Source organism: Saccopteryx bilineata, chromosome 5 (assembly GCF_036850765.1).
Source record: "Saccopteryx bilineata isolate mSacBil1 chromosome 5, mSacBil1_pri_phased_curated, whole genome shotgun sequence".
NCBI lineage: Eukaryota > Metazoa > Chordata > Mammalia > Chiroptera > Emballonuridae > Saccopteryx > Saccopteryx bilineata.
The window spans coordinates 250,352,487-250,371,134 of record NC_089494.1 but is presented as its reverse complement, the minus strand read 5'-3'; the positions used below and the strand labels follow the sequence as shown (position 1 = coordinate 250,371,134).

Sequence of the window (18,648 nt, the reverse complement as noted above, 5' to 3'; positions counted from 1 at the left end):
ACGCTGTCCTGTCATTATGTGCAAAAGGGCATAATATGTTTTAGGATGACAGCAGACATTAATGATTCACGAAATGAAAGCTGCCTGCCCTACCTGCTGCTCGGAATATTTTAGACTGGCAGAGGTGATTTCTAGATCTGCCGCCGCCAGGCAGGGCTTCCCGCAGCCTGCTGCTGCCCGTGCGACAGAGAAGCCACGGGCCGGTCTCAGCCAAACGACAACTCAATCCCCGGCCGGACAGTGAGCCCGGGACCTCACCTCCTCCAGACAGAAATGAAAAGGGGCCACTGTTCTAAACGGTGCTGACGCTTATTTAAAATGACTTCAGGAATTCCAATGATTAAAAAGTCATTCTGCCATATTTCCATATGATCTTGTTTCTCCAACAACTCCTAGCCAAGGAATAATACATGATAGAAAAATGAAACTACAGCAGCCGAGACGCACAGGGGCCGGCCAGAAACAACCGGCCGTAGGACCTGCCAGCTACCCAAAGACAGTTAGGACTTTGAAGCCACTTAGAACCCTGATTCATAATAGCTACAGGACACATGAATTATCCATATCTATCCTACCTTCCCAAGAAATCACAACATGATAAGAACCATTCCAATCCGCAAATACACTCAGCTAAGGCAAGGAGGGCAGAACCAAGCCCACACGAGCAAACCCAGCAAAGAGTTAAGAAGCCAGGGCATGCCTGGCTTGATAGGAAAAATGCACTTGCAGACAGCCTGGGCCAAATTATTTTCACTTTAGATGTGTATCGCTGCACCACATGGACATCTTATTTAATCAGATCACGTGTGGCGCTCGACCCTCCCCCTTACCCTACGTGCCCCCAGCTACCCAGAGGAAGCACTCGCAGTCCTTTGCCAGATTCATTGTTAGCAGCTCAGATCCTCTGTGCACTGCAATCCGGTTGCATCTCGGCAGAGTCCACAGAAAGTTTCACTTGTTCCCCAAGTTGCCCAAACTTTCCGAGAACACTGCATTTGTGCGGAACGCGAACATGCCAGGTCCTCGTCCGCGGCTAGTCACTCGAGACTCCAGAGATTACAAGGAAACAGCTTGCTTTTTCTCCTCCCCCCCCCCCCCGGATAAATTGTAGCCAGCAGAGACTGTGGAATTGATGTATTGCCGTCTATTTTTACACAAGCAGCGAGCAGCTCCACACACAGTCCTGCATAAACTCTATTCTCTCTCCGGCTTCAGGCAGCTCTCTGTGGTACAGCGAGATTTAACCATTGACTTCCCTGCCACCGACGCTAATGGAAAACCTTGCACCTTACATTCTTTTCCTCTCTTGTTTGCTCTGGCTGTGTCTTTCAGCCACATAAAGGAATTTTAAAGGAATCAGCTTTGTTGTTTTGTGTTCTGTAAGAAAAGCTATCTCAAATAGCCCAGCAGGATTATTTAGGATTTTTGAGTCCTTCATCTGATGAACACAGAGACATGGAGAGGGAAAAAAAAAAATTCCAGACTAGAGTCAAAACTGACTCTATTTGAGCACATCCATTTTAACATTTTTATCTTCATCTTATTATAAATAGAAATGGCATTTTTCCAACCAGGCCACTAAATACCACTGGAAAGCCTTCAGCTCCTGATTCATATCAATATCTTAGAGCATAAATATTGCATATGAGTAGAAACAGAGCCAAAGGCACATGGGAAGAGTTTCCAACTGCAAAAGATACAGATGACAGCAGCTAAGCTTTGATTTGCTTGTGGCATCTCAGAGCCACCTTAAAATAGCAAACTTATTGGAGTTAAGATAAGATTAAGATTCCTTTCCAAACGCTTGCTCCCTGCCCGGGCTACTTTTCTACCTCCTCTCCTCCCTCCCCCAAGCCCTTCCCCCCTTACAGGAATAATTGCATCGCGCGGAAAGCTTCAGTCCTGGCTGCAATGCCGAGCCCAGCCCCAGCTCACCTCGATGTCACTCCATACAGAGTCCTGGTTGCACATGTCCCACGCCATCCAGCTCCTGAATGACGCTAGTCAAGCTTTTTCAACTCCAATCCACAGTGACACAGAGCACACACTCATGCAGGCAACCAGCCCCTTACTGAGAGTGAACTGAAGGCACCTGTCTTACTACAGTCCCCAGTCACATGACAAAGCTATTAAAAAGTAGGCTGGGCTGTCACTCACCCAGCCTCCCTTCTCCTGTGCTGCTCAAACTCCTGACGTCACTCAAAGGCAGCCCTCTGCCTCAGTGAAGTAAGGCTTAAAAAAAAAAAAAAAAAAAAAAAAAAAAAAACGGAAAGAAGAAAGAAGAAAGAAAGAAAGGAAACACTTGGACTTTCGGAGGCTTTGAGCCTCATGCTGCGATTAAAGCCAGCTTTGAATGCCACAGACTCTAAATGGAGCCCTGGCCATATAATAACTAAAATCCCCTGCAATCTTTTTTTAATTTATTTTCCTTCCAAAACAAGCAAGTGGCAAAAACTCCCTGTTTCAAGACAGAGTAACTATATTCTTAACTGAAACGTGGACCCCTGAGCACTAGAATTCTAAGACCTCCAAGTGGACTCCAGCTCGGTTTGGGACTAAAGCAAGCCCTTATCACATGATGCATTTTTTCTGAGATATATTTTCTGATTGGGAGAAGTGTTTGAAAGCAGAGAATGGGGCATGCATATTTTTTTGGGGGGGGGGGCTTGTTTAATCAACAAAACAGCCTGTATTTGTTAAGATATAAACAAACTCCTCCACCAGAAATTGGCTGTCCCCGTGGCGGTAGGGAACACCAGCTCCTGAAGTGTCACTGCAGTTTGCTTTGCTCATATAAGGAGAACAGGCAACACAATTCCACCCTTTCAGTCCCTTCTCATTATTTCCATTTCTCTCCTAGGCTCCCAGAAAACAAGTGTTAGTAAATACAGTCACTGCTGCGGTGCCCAGATCAGCTTCGATGCCAGCCTGCCCTTTCTATTTTTTTTCCATACATGTAGCATTTCCTCTCTCACTGCCTTAGGGTGCCTTTTTGAATAAACACTGGATTCCAACCCCAGTGCCCTGGGTTGTACAGTTTGCATGCGAGATCAAGAATGTCCGTGGAGTGAGGGGAAAATACCAACATGCTATTAGCAGAAATATTCATGTCTTGAGCTTTAAAAAAAAATTTTTTTTTCAGCTTCTACCCTAAGACAATGAGGGCTAATGCAGGTGCAACTGTTTTATGATGATACTACATATCGAATACATAACAAACTCTAGGTACCAGACTCCACCAAAAAAAACAAAACAAAAAAAACAACAAACAACATTTTTCCATAACACTACAGTAGTCTGAGTTAACCCTTCCAAGTTCCAGGGAAAGGTACACGTGTCTATATATCTGTGAATATATATGCTTTAATAAAATCTTAAACCCAGTATACTTTTAAAATCAGATCAATTATTTTACTGATAATGACTTATCTAAAAAACATTCCCCAGGTATCTAAAAATAATTTTTAAAGCACGACCGTCTTAAACTGCTATTCTTTTGAGGTTAATGTAAAGTAATCTCTATTGTTCATCTCCTTGGGAAGAAAAAAAAAATGGTAATTTGCTCTAAGACATATTTTAAACATGAAGTTGCTCAAAAAATTAAAGTGAAAGAAAAACCAGAAAATAAAAAACCACCCCAAATCTCAGGCTGCTCCTGCCTCTTTCAGACCACACATACTGTAAGAGATCTGTGCACTCTGATATCTGCAACAAGTTGCTAGTAAATTCCTGAATAATGTGATGAAATTGACAGTTCGTCATTATGGGACATCAAAAGACGGCCCACAGCTCTGACATTTGAAGTCAGCTGAATTCATTTCACTGGCATATTTTCCTTCTTACACATAGTGGAAAATTACTGTAGTTTTAATTTTCTAAATCAAGAAAGGACAAGAAAATATAACCGGGGAAGGCTTTTATGTGCACAATTAGTGATGTTGTCCTACACATCCCCACAAAGAAACACTCATTTTCTTCAAAATTATATTCTTATTTAATGTCAAATGATAGTAAATTATTAAAATTCAGGGACAAGGTCATTTGCTCTACCTTCAACACAGTCAACTATGCAATCATATCGGTCACTTGACCAAGAAGAGTTGATGTTTATTAATTATTGTCAAGTGATCCCCGTGTCGTGATATTCTGATACTTTTCATTGTGCCCATCGAATGCTAGGCTTCTATTATACGGTGATGTTTTTGTTTGTTTGTTTTGTGTTTTTTAATCCTATTTACACCTTTTGGAGAAGCTCTCTACACTGGAACATTTTTGTATTATTGTTTTGGATATTTTAACCTGCTCTCATTCTGTTGTTGGGGTTTTCTTGTTGGTCTGTTTGCCCCCTAACTCCACTTTTTCTTAATCAAACCAGCACATTCACTGAAACCATAGGTGCTTTTATGGGGTTTTTTTTTCTTCACCATCACAAGGGGATTAGGAGGAGTCAAATCATAGAAGTGATTTATAAACTACAGCATCTTGTACTTTCCCCTCAAATTTCTATTACTGTACAACCCGAAATAGAAATAGACTCATGGGACAAATTAGAGTACCTTCTACTATTTATTTTTTAAGTCTAAAAACTACAACTCTAAGGACAGGGGATATTTTAGAGGTCTCATAATTTGTTTAATTAGTTCTTCAGATTAAAGTTTCTTTTCTGTCCAGTTCCTTTTCTTTTCTCTTTCCTTTTTTGTCTTTCTTTCGTCAGGAGAACCTAAAGCGTGGGTCCCCAGCCTTGGTCTATTCCGGCTTCCCAGGCAGTGTCTATATTTAATTGTGTCTCTGCCTTGACTATTCACTTCCTCCCTCCCTACAACCCTCTCCTTTCACCCCTCCGTCAACCGTGCCTCCAGGATCTCCACTGTTTAATTTCAATCAACAAGGATCTATTGAAACCTGACTGTGGCCACAGCAGCATAGTGCAAGGACTGCCAAGAAGGCATATGACATGAACACAAGGGAGCTCACAATTTTAGGGGGAATGACAGCCCTTAAAAACAGAGAGTAATTTCATATATATATATAAAAAAATCAATGTTTCTTCATTCAATATCTGGATTCCTCTTCTCCTTTAAACACATCCTCTTGGGTACAAGATCCTTCCACTGACCGCTACAATTCCTATCTAAATCAACCCCATTTTGTCTCAACGATTGAAAGAGGTATTTATTAACATCTGTTGAGTGTCCACATGTTCCGTATCTACACTGAGCCTGGAATCCACCCTGATGGAATTTCTCCCTTCCGTGGCTCAGTTAACGTCTCCCAAAGCTACTACATTAGTAGTGGCAGGAGGATCTATCCTCAGAGTTAATGACAAGAAAGAAAATAAGCCTCTAAGAGAATCATTTAATTTGATAACAAAAATAAAAATATCTGACCACGTATATAACATGGTCAGATATGTCACCCGTACTCCTGCCCAAAATGACAGATTTGCCTGCCTTCAATATTTCAGACAACTGGACCACTTCTAAACTTAAACACAGTCCAACTCAAATACTTAGGAGTCAAATACCCAAGTAGACAATAGCAAAAAACAACAACAACAAAAAAAACTGGTTACTGGTTTTGATGCCATTATTGCATGTAAGTGAGAACATAGAAGTAAAAAGCTGTTACTATATCTTTGCCCATTTTTCATAAGCTACAATAAATGATAAAAGAATAAGTTTAAGCTAAAACTTATTTGAGGGAGAAAAACAGAGAAGAAACAGCTACAGTAGAGCTTGCATGAGCTGGACATTAAAATCAGTGTCAAATGTGCCACCTCTCAATCAATTTAGCCCTCAACACAAAGCCAATCAAGATGATCTGTGTACCCATTTTACAACAAAGAAAAACAAGACCAAGAGTTTTGAGTTTTGATAGCAGCTGAAAAGAGCATACAGTTTCCTGAGAGCCCTTGTAGGAAGAACTCAAATTTCATGCATAAAAATAATGTTCATCCCTCAATCAAAAGCATAGCAAAGACCCCTGGTTTCATATAACTGAAAACCAACATTCCTGGGAATACTGCCTGTCTAGAGCATTCTTCCAGGAAGGAAAGGGGTCTTCCCAGAATCGCTAATATTTCTAAAGTTAATCATTACTGACAGGCATCCAATTGCTTGTTTTTAACACCTAGAGGAGTTCATTGATCCCAGTACCCCACGTCAGTTTCTGAGCACAGACTCTGAGCCTCGGGGACATGTTGGAAGCTGGGACTGTGCAGGCAAATAAGTTGTAAAAAGGTAGGAAATTAACAGAAACCTCTTGCCTCTGAACACTTTAAAATCAAATCTTTTTTTATAAAATTTTATAAAAAAAAGCACCGTTGGGGAAACAAGTGGAGAGTCGGTGGGCAGCTTTAATGCTTCCTCTCATCCATTTAATTATTTATTTTCCCTAAATTAGAGGTGACAGACAATCTCAGTCACTGCCTCTCATCTCCAATAAAACCTCCTGCAGTCCAGCCCCATGCACCTGACTCAGCCTGTACTTTAATCTGAATCTCAAAATCTACTTGGGGCATTTTGCACATTAAAACAACAACAACACAAAATAATTTGAAAATTAATCCCAGTTGCAGTCAATTGGGTTAATCTAAACATAAAGCCAGAAGTATGCTTATTAGGTACACAGATAAGAGATTAAAAAAAAAAAAAACCAGATGGTTAAAATCTGATTTTGTCTGATGTTTAACTCTGCCTTATTTGTGCACCTACAGACATTTTCATTTACCTTAATTACTTCAGATTATTTCATCTACAACGCAGTGAGTTAATGATTATTTCGACAGAAAATGTTCAATAGGATTATATAGCGATGTTTCTTTACTAACACTGAAAATAAAACACATTATATTTTATTAAATTTGGTGCTATTTAAAAATGTTCGAACCTCAAAACTGTAGTTCATTTAGAAAGAAAGATATTTTATCCCCCAATGGAAGTTAGTAAGGACCAGAGAAAATGGAGGCATACAAATTATTAAATATAAATTAGTATTTGCTAGTCAAACAGTTCTCCCTAGTACTAATTTCTAGAGCTTGGGTCTTAATGAGCTAAAGTTGTCTTGATTTTGGGGGGAAAAAATCTATTTTTCAACTAGTATCAAAATAAGTGAAGTTCTTTTTCTTTTTTCCTTATTATTTATTTATTTATTTATTTTTAAATTTTAATCCCGGTACACAAGCCTTGGAAGAGTTTGGTTTATTTTGCTTTTCTTTCTATTGTAGATTTTTCCAGTGCTTTGATATTTGAATTTCACTCTAACAGAGCTAATAAATATCCTAAAAATGAGCTGTACAAAGAAAATAAATTCAAATCTTAAGAAGAAATTAACTTAAGGTCTAAGCTAAATTTTGTGATGACACATAAAAATCTTACTAGCCCAAATAGTCACAGGATTTTTGAAGAAAAATCCTTTACCCAGAATACTGCTTCTAAGACTGACCTCCACGCTTATAGTTCAATCAAAAATAGATGTTAAATGCTACTGGTACAATTGTAAATGGGCACACGTTTTTCTAGAGGCCAAGCAGTTGATATGTATCAAACATGTTTTAAATGGGCATCTCCAGGAACCCAGAAAGTCTACTTCTAAAATTTCATCTTAAAGAAACAACCAAGGGGTATGTACAAAGATTTTTGGTGTGAGGATCATCAATGCTACAATTATTTACATTACTGAAAACTTAAAGCAGTGCAAATGTCCAATAGTAATGGCCTAGTTAAATAAATTATAGAGCAGTATATTTATTCATATATATATATATATATATATATATATATATATATTCAGTGTATCTGTCCAGTAATATCTTTAAAACTGTTGTAAAATAAATAAATATATATATCATAACACAATGAGAAAATCTTCAAAATATATTCAGGTTTAAAATTATGTTTGAGAAAACCATAATCATATAAATATACACACACACACACACACACACACACACACTCAGAAAGAAAGAAGAGAAAAAAAGGACAAAGAGACTATATAGCAAGATGGTCATAGTGGCTGTCGACCTTATAAGTATTTTTAATTTTCTTTTTGTGTGTATGCGTGTGTGTATGTGCCTTTCTGTAATTTTTAAATTTTCGGTGATAAACTTATATACGTCATGTATTTAAAAGGAAGCCATTTCTCTCTATCATGGGAAGTCTATCAGCTACTCCACTCAGCGTGCAAGGCTACTGAGCAACCCCAAGAGAGGTGATGACCCGGCTCTTTGGAACTCTCTGCGTCCTCGTTTACAGGGAAAGGGAGGGAAGGTATCAACCACTAATCACCTGCCTCAAAGATGGGCCTATGTCAATGACTCCCAGGTGCCACTACCATCTAAATTTTGTTTCTCAACTTGAAACTTTATCAGTTAAGTTAAATAAACTTTCCATTCAAAAATGTAATTATCCTTGGTAGGATTAGGGAAATTTCTGTTATTTATATAAAAGCGTCTATTTGTGAATCGTATTTTTTTGCCCTTCTAGCATCTAATACAGTTCACAAGCACATGCCAAAGGGAAAAAATAGGAAATGTTGTAAGGATATCATGGTTAGGCTCTGGCTAGGTGGTTCAGTGGATATGGCATTGTCCTTGTGCTCCGAGGTCATCGGTTCGATCCCCGGTCAGGGCACATACGAAAAGCAACCAATGAGTGCACAACTAAATGGAAAAACTAAGTGGAATGAGCTGGTGCTTTTCTCTCTCTCTCTCTCTCTCTCTCTCTCTCTTTCTCTCAAATCAATGAAAATTTTTTTAAAAATAATAAATATAAATCATAGATTATTGAGAAAATTTCTCAAGAAGGGATTTTACTGAGCAGGAAAGAGGAAGGGCAGTTCGAGACGGCTTATTGAAGACCGTTGGAGATGTGCTGCCTTCAGGAGACAGTTGAAAACTGACTGGATAAGGAAAATGCAGTCCAAGTTTCAAGCCAGTGACTTGTGAGTGAACTTCTGGAACACAGTCTGTTCCTAAATGTGGAGCAACCTACATAAACGCTGTCCCTCTGCAGCCCTGTTCTTAGCAGGAAGCTCATTCTGGACTCTCCAAATATCACATGACAGGTGACCCACCCTGTCTCCCCCAGAAGGCTGACCATGTCCACAGGGAGCAAAGCTTTACTCTGCGCCTCTCTGAATGAGCGTTTTCACAGTTTCATGGGCCTTTCTGGCAGACTGACTATTAAGACATCGTGAGAAGACTGGTAGTAAGGCTGGAATCAAGGCCAAGCTCATAAGATTTAAAGTGATTACATAGGCTCAAGTTTATCTGATAAGTAGAGTGACTTTGTAGATCTTGATTTAGCCCAAAATGGAAGGAAAGGGATTCAGCCATGTCACTGGTACACAATTCAGCTTTGGGAAGTTCACTTAATGATTTTGAGACTCAGTTTCCTTATCTATCAAAGGAGATGATCAGATTCAATTATATCTAAGATCGCGGCCAGACAGTCCTCAAATGCGACGAGGTGTCTGCCTTGACAGAGACAAGCCACTCGGAAGAACTCTTTGTGCAGGGTGAATAATCCGAAGGTTTCATCATACAAAAGGCACTGGAAGTCGGGGAGGAGGTGCAAGAAAAGGAGCTGGAGCTCAGTTTTGCTAAAAGTACATAGATGGTTTCATTTATGAAATGCACATATTAAACTCCCTAACAATTCCCGAAAAAGATCATGGAAGAACTCACAAAATATCATACTTTCGACCACACGTATTGGCTTGAGGAATCCAATCTCTATAGACCTAGGTGTCGTACAAACCCCAGTTAGCTGCCCCAGAGAAACAGCAAGCTCTCGTTCTGTTTATCATCATTTTATTAAGTGGTGCAAACCATGCGTGAGACCCATCCCGACTTGCACAACGAGGGTGAAAAGCACGCAACGAATGTGACAGCGACTGTTTACCTATGCCTGCATGTGGATGCAACTTAACATTCTAGCATGTGACTCGGCTTTACACCAGCTAAGAAATATTACCCAGAGAAAGAAGGTTTAGAAAAGAAGATGGATCCTAAATTCAGAGCTCTGTCAATAGGAATAAGGTCTATAACATCCCGAGAAATAAAAGCTCAAACAAAGTAACCCTTTTGCCTCCCACTACCACAACATCCCCCACCCCACCTTAAACAAAAAGCTCGTTATATTTGGTAAAAGAAGACATGACCTCTTTTTTTAATTTGAGGGGAATCATCTGAGTTATCACTGTATGGTGTGGAGGGAGGTAGAAGATCCTATGCCTAAAATGTGTTATCATAGCATTATGAGCAACTGGATTAAACTGAGGTCTTATCACAGGATAGACAGCTGATGTACCACTGGGACCTAGAGTTTTCCTATTCAGCTGTTTTCTTTATCTATACAACACTATTTAGCAGGAGGTAGGTGGTGCTTCAGAGCCATCTAATACCACCCAGCCCGGAGACTTCCCTTTTGTGCTGAATGAAGAGCCACAAGCACCTAAACTTCCCAGCGGACAATCTGGAGAAGGAGCACTGGGGTAAGCAGAGTACGCCCTGGTGAGTGTTACGCCGCTGTAAGGGCAAAGCCTCCATAAACCACAGCTGCCCTCACACAACGCTGGGCACCCCAGCAGGACTCACCAGCAGGACATTTTTAACTTCACCTTTTCCTGCAACCAGGGAAAGAAGCAACAAGAAAACTAACCTAAGAAAACTTGATTTCTGGGCCTGCAGGACAATCTCCAAGGGGCAGTTGATAAGAGCTTCCCTTTGCAACCAGCTCCCAAGTTCTGTTATTCTTTAAAGATCCCAGGATATCCATCGGCCCAACCAGATGATCAGGAAGGATTCTTTTCCTGCTTCTTTTTCAAACAGAAATCTCTCTCAGCTCTTGAGGTGTAACTTTCTACCACCTATCTTAGTAGATCCATTTACACAGAGGGCTCCTAAAAGCACCCTCCCCAAAAACTTTTGTGCAGCCATACAAAGTTACTAAGTGGGAGCTCCGACTCAGAGCTTTCTGGTGGGTATTTTCAGACAGTGCCTTCTTCTCGATTACACACCCTTATGTGGAATACAGTATAAAAACACGGATCAAGGGCGCTTTGCAAGGATGCGTCTGGCATTGCAACCACTCAGGGACCATAGCTGAGATTTGTTATTTTGTTTGGGCCTGAATCAAATGAAACTATGGCTAATAATGTTCTGTGGTGGCAGGGGAGAGAAGTAATTTAAATAATAATTGATGTTCAATAAACCTATTAATTCTACTTACAATATTATGGTTGTGGAGTCTTTATAGTTTAAAAGTATAGTCAACTACATCAGTGAAAACAAGTGAACTTCTACTATACATCAACATGTGGCTCAATCCCACACATAATGTGAAGTAAACAAAGCCAGACACACCAGCAAAAGGCCACACCTTATTATTCTATTTTTTTATAAGGTCTACCGGAAAATTCTGTTCGTTTCTATCACAGCAAGTTTCAACGCGTAAGCACATGTTTATTTGGCGCATGTGTGCCTCTCTATTTTTATCACTTAATGTATACATATTGATGTAGCAAATTAAAACAAAGTTGATTCACGTTAGTCTTATGTGTGAAGCGATAGTGTGCCCATGGCTACTGATAAAGTTCATTTATGCCACTGTAATTTTTATGAATTTCAACAAGGAAGAAATGCTACAGAAGCATGTCTGTTGCATCCACCATATTCCCTGGACTTGGCACCCTCCAACTATCACTTGTTTTTGTCCTTACAAAATTTTTTGAAGGGCAAAAAATTCAAAAATGAAGAAGGTATCAAACAAGCACTGGTTCAATATTTCACATCAAAAGATAAAACATTTTTCAAAAATGGGATATATAAATTGCCCTTACACTGGCAAGAAATCATTAGTAATAATGACAATTATATTATTTAATAAAGTTTATTGACAGTAAGAAAAACTTGTATTTTTTTTATTCCAAAAATGGACAGAACTTTCCGGTAGACCTTATATATAAATAAGTACACAAACAGATATACCTAATTTATATACCTGGAAGTCAGGATAGAGGTTGGCATTGGTGGGGGTTGAAAGCTGGGAGCATGGTGTGGGGAAGGGGGTTCTAGAAAGTTAGTGTGGTTTATTTCTTGCCATCAGTGCTTGTTACACGTGTAAAACTTCATAGAACTAAACCCTTAGTTAGTGAAAATTCAGAGAACTAAACCCTTATAATATATTTGCTTCTCAATATTCATATTGTACTTAGATCAAAATTCTGAAATGCACGGAGGAAAAAGAGAAGTCTTCCCTATATTAAAAACTTTAAAGTTTTTTACCTTTCTGTTAAAAAACAAACAAAAACAAAACAACCTTAACGTTCAGCTTATCTTCTTAAAGAAGCCAGTAAAACACACAGATAAACAGTGCAGAAGCCAGGATCAAAGGAGCTGAGGTCTAGGCTTGCTTGTCTGACCTTGGACAAACCACTTCAACTTTCTACATCTATATTCTCTTCTAGTACAAGTAGGTTAGAATTAGGCATTTTCTGAATGTATTTCTTAAATAAATGAAATAAAGGAAACCTCCAGCTCTAAAACTTGAGTACATTGCCCTTTCCTGAAAACTCATTGTCGAAGGGTGTCATTGACTTTGTTTGAAAACGTGGTCTCCGTCTCTGAGACATGGCCTCTGGGGTCACTCAGTCAGTGTACATCTGCCACTTAGCTCTTTGTGTGTGATCCAAAGCAAGTTACCTAAACTAGCTGAACCTCAAATTCTCCATCTGTGAAAACAACTATAAATATATATATGCCTATTTATATATATAGTTATATATGTGTGTGTGTGTGTATATATATATATATGTGTGTATATATATATATACACACACATATATATATATGCCTATTTCACATGGTTGGTATTAGGGTTAAATGAGATATATCTGAGCCCAGTGTTGGCATATATTAAGGACTCAGTAATGATACCTGTCATTAATGTCCAGATACTTAAATTTTCAATTTAACACCAAGCAACATTAGAGTAAATGCATAAGTTTGCTCTTTGCCTGGCTTCCTCCTCTAAAAGGCAACCTGGACACAAGGCACAGCAAACCTCCTTTTGAAGTCTTACACGAAGCCAACTCTGAGCGCGCACACAGCATCACCTACGCTGCCGAAATGCCAAGTGTCTATCGGCCTCTCACATTCCCCGAAGAAAAGAAAAGCCAGCTCCGTACTTGTCCTGATCTGGCCCTACCTCTAAAGTGACCAGAAGAAGCAAGTGCAGAAACGGTTCTTGGTTCCATTATGCTGGCCACAAAAATTGAGCCAAAAGTCTTTTTAGAGTTTCCCTGTGAAAGAACAGGACCTCCACATGGGTGCATGAAAACCAACAAGATATCATGAGTTTGCAAATGTGAGAAGAGCCACCAAATGTCAAATTGTCTTTTCCGATGATGATATCTCTGGAGGAAGAAAGGAAAGCAAAGCCACAGGATCAAAACAGGTCAATATAAAGCCAATTTTGCCAGCAGTGGCCTGTCACCTAAATTGGCTCAACGTTCACACTCTTTGCGAATGCATGATGAATCATATGATCACGTTTTAAATGGATAAAATAAAGAATATGGTAAATATTTTGTCTTAAATATTTAAGAAATTTTTGGCAAATAATTTTTCTGTGCAATGAAATACTGACAGATGGTCATCAATGAAATACTGACAGATGTGCTGTCCAATAGGAAGGCCCCACCCACATGGGACTACCAGCACTTGACTAGTAGTCACACTTGAGGTGTGCCATAAATGTCAAATATACATAGCACCTTAAAGCCTACGCATAAAAAATCGAATTAATATACCACAGTGATGATTTATATTGCTCACAGGTTGATATAAGATTTTGGATACATTATTGGAGGAAATAAATATATTGTTAAAAATAAATTTACCTTTTCTAAATGTGGCTACTAGCACACTTCAGTGACATGGATGATATGCAAAATCATCCAATTTGACAGTTCTGGTTTAAAGTTTTGCAGTATCCTCAACTAAGGGATATCACACAGGCAAATAATAAAAAAAAAGAATTACAAAATCAGGAAATTTCAAAATAAAAAGGGGTATTAGAGCAGGGCCTGAGCAATGCACAACTCTAGGGGGCGCCCTTGTCACCCTCGTCTGTGGAATGTGACCCTTGGGAGCTTAACCATATTCAGCTTGTGCGGCCCTGTAGAAAAAGCTGTGTAATCCATCCTCCCTACATAATCAGGAATCCCTTCTAGACTATCCCCGAGGCAACCCCATACATCTTTTCAACACTTTCCACACTTTTTCCAAATATATACATAGTAATGAGATGCAAATTTATAAAGTGAGGTCTACCCAGTACAGTACTCCAGATTAGGAGTGTAGAAAATAGAGCTGATCCCATTATGAAACCCTAATGGGATGCGGAAGAAGGCCAGAGCAACACGGGGAAGGCAAAGTCTGAGATATATACGGGGCCGCAGTGTTCTCAGGAAGGCAGTGTGTTTCCTGGAGACTGGAGGCATTTTTCAGGGGGTAACATTCACTTTAATTACAAAATGTGCCCGCCTCTCTCTTCCAAGGGAGAAAAGCCTGTTGTTGCATTTATAATGCAGCTTTAGTTTTTGATGCCAAAAATGATTCAGTAAACACAGTTATGTTATGGTATACTATTTCCTACTCAGTACTCAAATTAATCTCAAGGCAGTGTGGGCACTAATTCAATTTGATGCCTGTACTTAGGATTTCACACAGGTGCTTCATCCAATTCCAATAAAAATCTTAATTCATGGTAATATATTTATTTCTAGTTCAGTTCATGCTAAGGAGTGCAGTATCTTTGCAGAAAACTAATTAATATCAATCATATATTATAACACTTTTAATGGTTCAGAGGAAAATCCTACACTGGGGGAAAGATTAGGTGAACCAGGGGGTCTTAGCCCATTCTATTTACTCTACTTTTAGGATTTGAGAAAAAGATACCAAACACCACACAAATACTAATTGAATTGAAGGTGCGCATCATGAGATGGCTGGGAATTAAAAACCCTGGTTCTGATCCCTAATAGAACATTGAGTTGATGTGACCCAAGAAGGTAATTTATACTCTCAAAGACTCTGTTTTCCACCTATTTTATCTAACAACCATATAATTTGCAAGTTGGTAAAGATACTCAAATTCAGATGCATGGCACTATTAAAATAATGAACGGCTTCGTTAATAGCAAGCTTTCTGCAATTTTAGGTAATAATTCTATTTTTTTTGTTTCATTTTAGTTTTCAGTGGGTTTTTTTTATTTATTTTGAAATTCTAGTTGACATACGATATTCTATTAGTTTCGGGTGCACAGATTAGACATTTATATACCCGACGAAGGGCTCACCACAGCACATCTCGTGATCACCTGTCGCCATGCATAGTTGTTGCGATACCGACTACATTCCCTATGCTGTGCATCCCCATGACTTATTTTAAACTGGCAGTTTGCACTTCTTAATCCCTTTTGCCTTTTTCGCCCATCTATTTTTATGTAATGTTTACTTAACATTGACAGCATCACATTTCCCGGGATCGGACATATAATCAGTGGGACAGTCCAAGGGTGAGTCCTGAAACTATGACATAAATGGTGCCCCCTGGAGTTGTGCGATGCAGCAGCCTTTCCCTTTCCTCAAGGAATGACGTTTCAAAGGCCCGATTCTCCGCTAGGCACAGAGAACTGGAGCAGTGGGATACACAACTCTTCAAAAAAAATCTCAAAAGAATAATAACAATAATAACATGACAGGTCCCCTGAAATGCGTGGTGGCGATAATACCCAGTCTTTCCAAATTAAGCATTAGGCATTTTATTCATGCTATAACAATTTTTCCACACTGACATGCTAAAAAAAAGAAAAAAAAAAAAAAAAGGCAGGCACATACTATTTTTATAAAACCTTCCAATCTGACACGTATTTTTTTTTAAAGCCTAATCACTGGATATAAAACAAAAGCCAGAACACCAGCAGCATGCTGATTTCTAGGTGCAAAGATAACGCTGCTTAAATACTCACTTTCAAAACCCGATCCATAGATGAGAACCCCCAAGACAGGGGCCATTCATTTCAGTACAGTGTTAATACTCCCATGCAGCTGGAGGGTGTACTCACGCTGGGGGCTTACCCACGCTACTTTTTAATTCACAAGGGCATGGTGACGTAGGAGGGCACCTGGAAGTCACTGCTCAATGAACTACACAATAGGGCTCAAATCTGAAACCCAATCTTAGCCAGATACGGATGTAAGAGCAAACACATACAGTATCATGTGCTTTTCAACGGCGCTCTGTCTCGAGGGAGCTTTCTGACATCAGCAGTGGAGACAGGTGGTTCCCTCTCCAACTGTGGAAAATAAAACCCTATTGCAGAGGCAGTAAGTAAATATAGCTGTACTGTAATTTTTCCTTGGTGCGCTCGCCCTGTGATTTCTGTCCTGTGATGATACTTGATCCAACGAACCCTTTCAGGGCACTTTTTCAGGCTAATAACTGACTAAACATTTGCAAACTGGCTGAAACTGCATTAAAGATACTGGGAGAACACTCTGTTAGCTCTCAGTTGGTACAACAGGGGTTTTCCTACTCTCGTTTATTCAGAATAGGTTGGCAAGTGGCTGCCCAAACCTCCACTAGAATATGTCACCCTTTGTCCCCGGTTACTAATACAACCCAACAAAATGACAGACGGGAGTCAGACCATCTTAAAATCACATGCATACAACAGGTCAATACCAATCCTATCCGGTTTGAATCTGAGAACTGGAATCAGCTGAGATGTACTAAGCCCTTTGTGGCCACAACTATTTGCTTTTGCATTTAAGAATTACTAGCAGAAGGGCACCCTATAACATGTGTAGAAAATTACTTTATTCAACTTCTGTTTCCTTTTCTGAGCATAGATACTTTTACACTCTGACAACCACTGGCTCTTAAAGCATTCTCCTTTTTGTTGTATCTCCTTAGAAACACAAATCTTGTTCCCTGGCAGCGGCGGCTCTCAGTGCTGCACCACATGCCCAAACGAGTCCTCCCTTGCAGCTTTAATTCTCAGTAAGTGGCATGAAAGGAGGTCAACCCTTCTCAAAAAAAAAAAAAAAGCTCCGAGTTCTTTTTGACTTCAGAATCTATTTTGGAAAGCCACACTCCTGGCTACATAAAGAGCGGCTTCCCATTTTGAAACGTTGGCTGTAACTACTGACAACTTTATGGAGTGGTCAGCGAAGAGGCAAACGCAGGGTGATGAGCACGGTGTCAACCCCTGATCATAATTCGCTCCGGGAATTCGGGAAACTCTGTGAGACAAGGAAGTCAGTAAAGGCCATCCTCTCCTCACTCCCCCCCGCCCCATAACCCTTTCACCACTTGAAAACCATCTATGGCATGCATGTGTGTTGTAGCTTTTCTTTCCTGAGATGTTCATTGAATGCTTAACTCAATAATGCCATCTTAATCCTGACAGTTTCCATGGTAACCTACCACTGTAATAAACAAGCCTGAAGAATGGGGAACGAAGCACGATATTCCTGTCCTCCCCCCCTCCCAATCCCCCATGCTCCTTCAACTTCCAAAGGGCGGGATCTTCTCTACGTCTCTGAAGTTCATTGTTCATAGCTCTTTGAGCTAGAGTAAAAATAATAGCCTTCAAGAAATGATACCCAATGTCTGGTGGGCTGTGCTGTGTGACAAGTACTGTGCTGTGTAGTGATGGGGATTATCTCACTTCATTCTCACACTAACAGTAAGAGCAAGTACTATTATTATGTCTATCCTGGAGATAAGCTTGCTGAAGCTTAGACAGGTTAAGTAACTTTTCTGATACCAAAACTCTGGTATATGGGAGACCTGGGATTTGAAGTCAGTGCTGTCTGATTCCAGACATTTTTATCTTAACGAGCAGGCTGTGCCTGACCTGTGGTGGTGCAGTGGATAGAGCATCAACCTGGCATGCTCAGGTTGCTGGTTCAAAACCCTGGGCTTGCCCTGTCAAGGCACATACAGGAAGCAACTACTATGAATTGATGCTTCCCACTCCTCCCTTTCTCTCTCTCACCTCTCTCCAAAATCATACATAAAACTTTTTAAAAATAAATGAGCAGGCTGTGCAGAAAAGAAATGGCATTTTTGTTTGTTTCCAATAGTCATATAACTTAGACATTTAGGAGTCGCTCCACGAATCAGAAGGGTACCACAGCTTCACGTTCAGAAGGAGAGGACAAACCCCACACACATCTACCTAAAACAGCCAGGGAAGCTAAGAAAAGTCAGAACTCTACGAGAACACAGCCAACACATGGTACCCTACTCTGGTTAAAAGAAGCCATTCGACACGTATCTACCAATGTGATCTGGCATCTCACTGAAAAGAATACACTTTTCTTTGTGGATCAACCTCTAAAGTTAACTTGGGGTGCCTGCTTCAAAACACTAAGGAGAATGAGTCTGTATTATATTGTCACCCTCCTTCCTAAGTAAAATTAAGACCCCTTTTAAAGACAGCAATTGCAAATAAAGATCATATTAGAACACATCTTAGGAACACATAGCTAACCATATTACAAGAATGCTTTCTATGCCACAAATGTGTTTCCATGCAAGTCTACAGTATACGTTCACTCAATGTGTTTAT

At 39.8% G+C, this 18,648-nt stretch overlaps 1 protein-coding gene across 1 annotated transcript in view; it reads right to left on the bottom strand.

The window, feature by feature from the left end:
• PPARGC1A (PPARG coactivator 1 alpha) overlaps positions 1-2,093 on the bottom strand; it is a 100,808-nt gene extending 98,715 nt beyond the window's left edge. Inside the window, exon 1 of the mRNA XM_066278854.1 lies at positions 1,936-2,093. Coding sequence (XP_066134951.1) covers positions 1,936-1,983 — 48 coding nt within the window. The 5' untranslated portion in view covers positions 1,984-2,093. The remainder of the gene's footprint in view (positions 1-1,935) is intronic.
• Between the last annotated feature and the right edge of the window lie 16,555 nt (positions 2,094-18,648).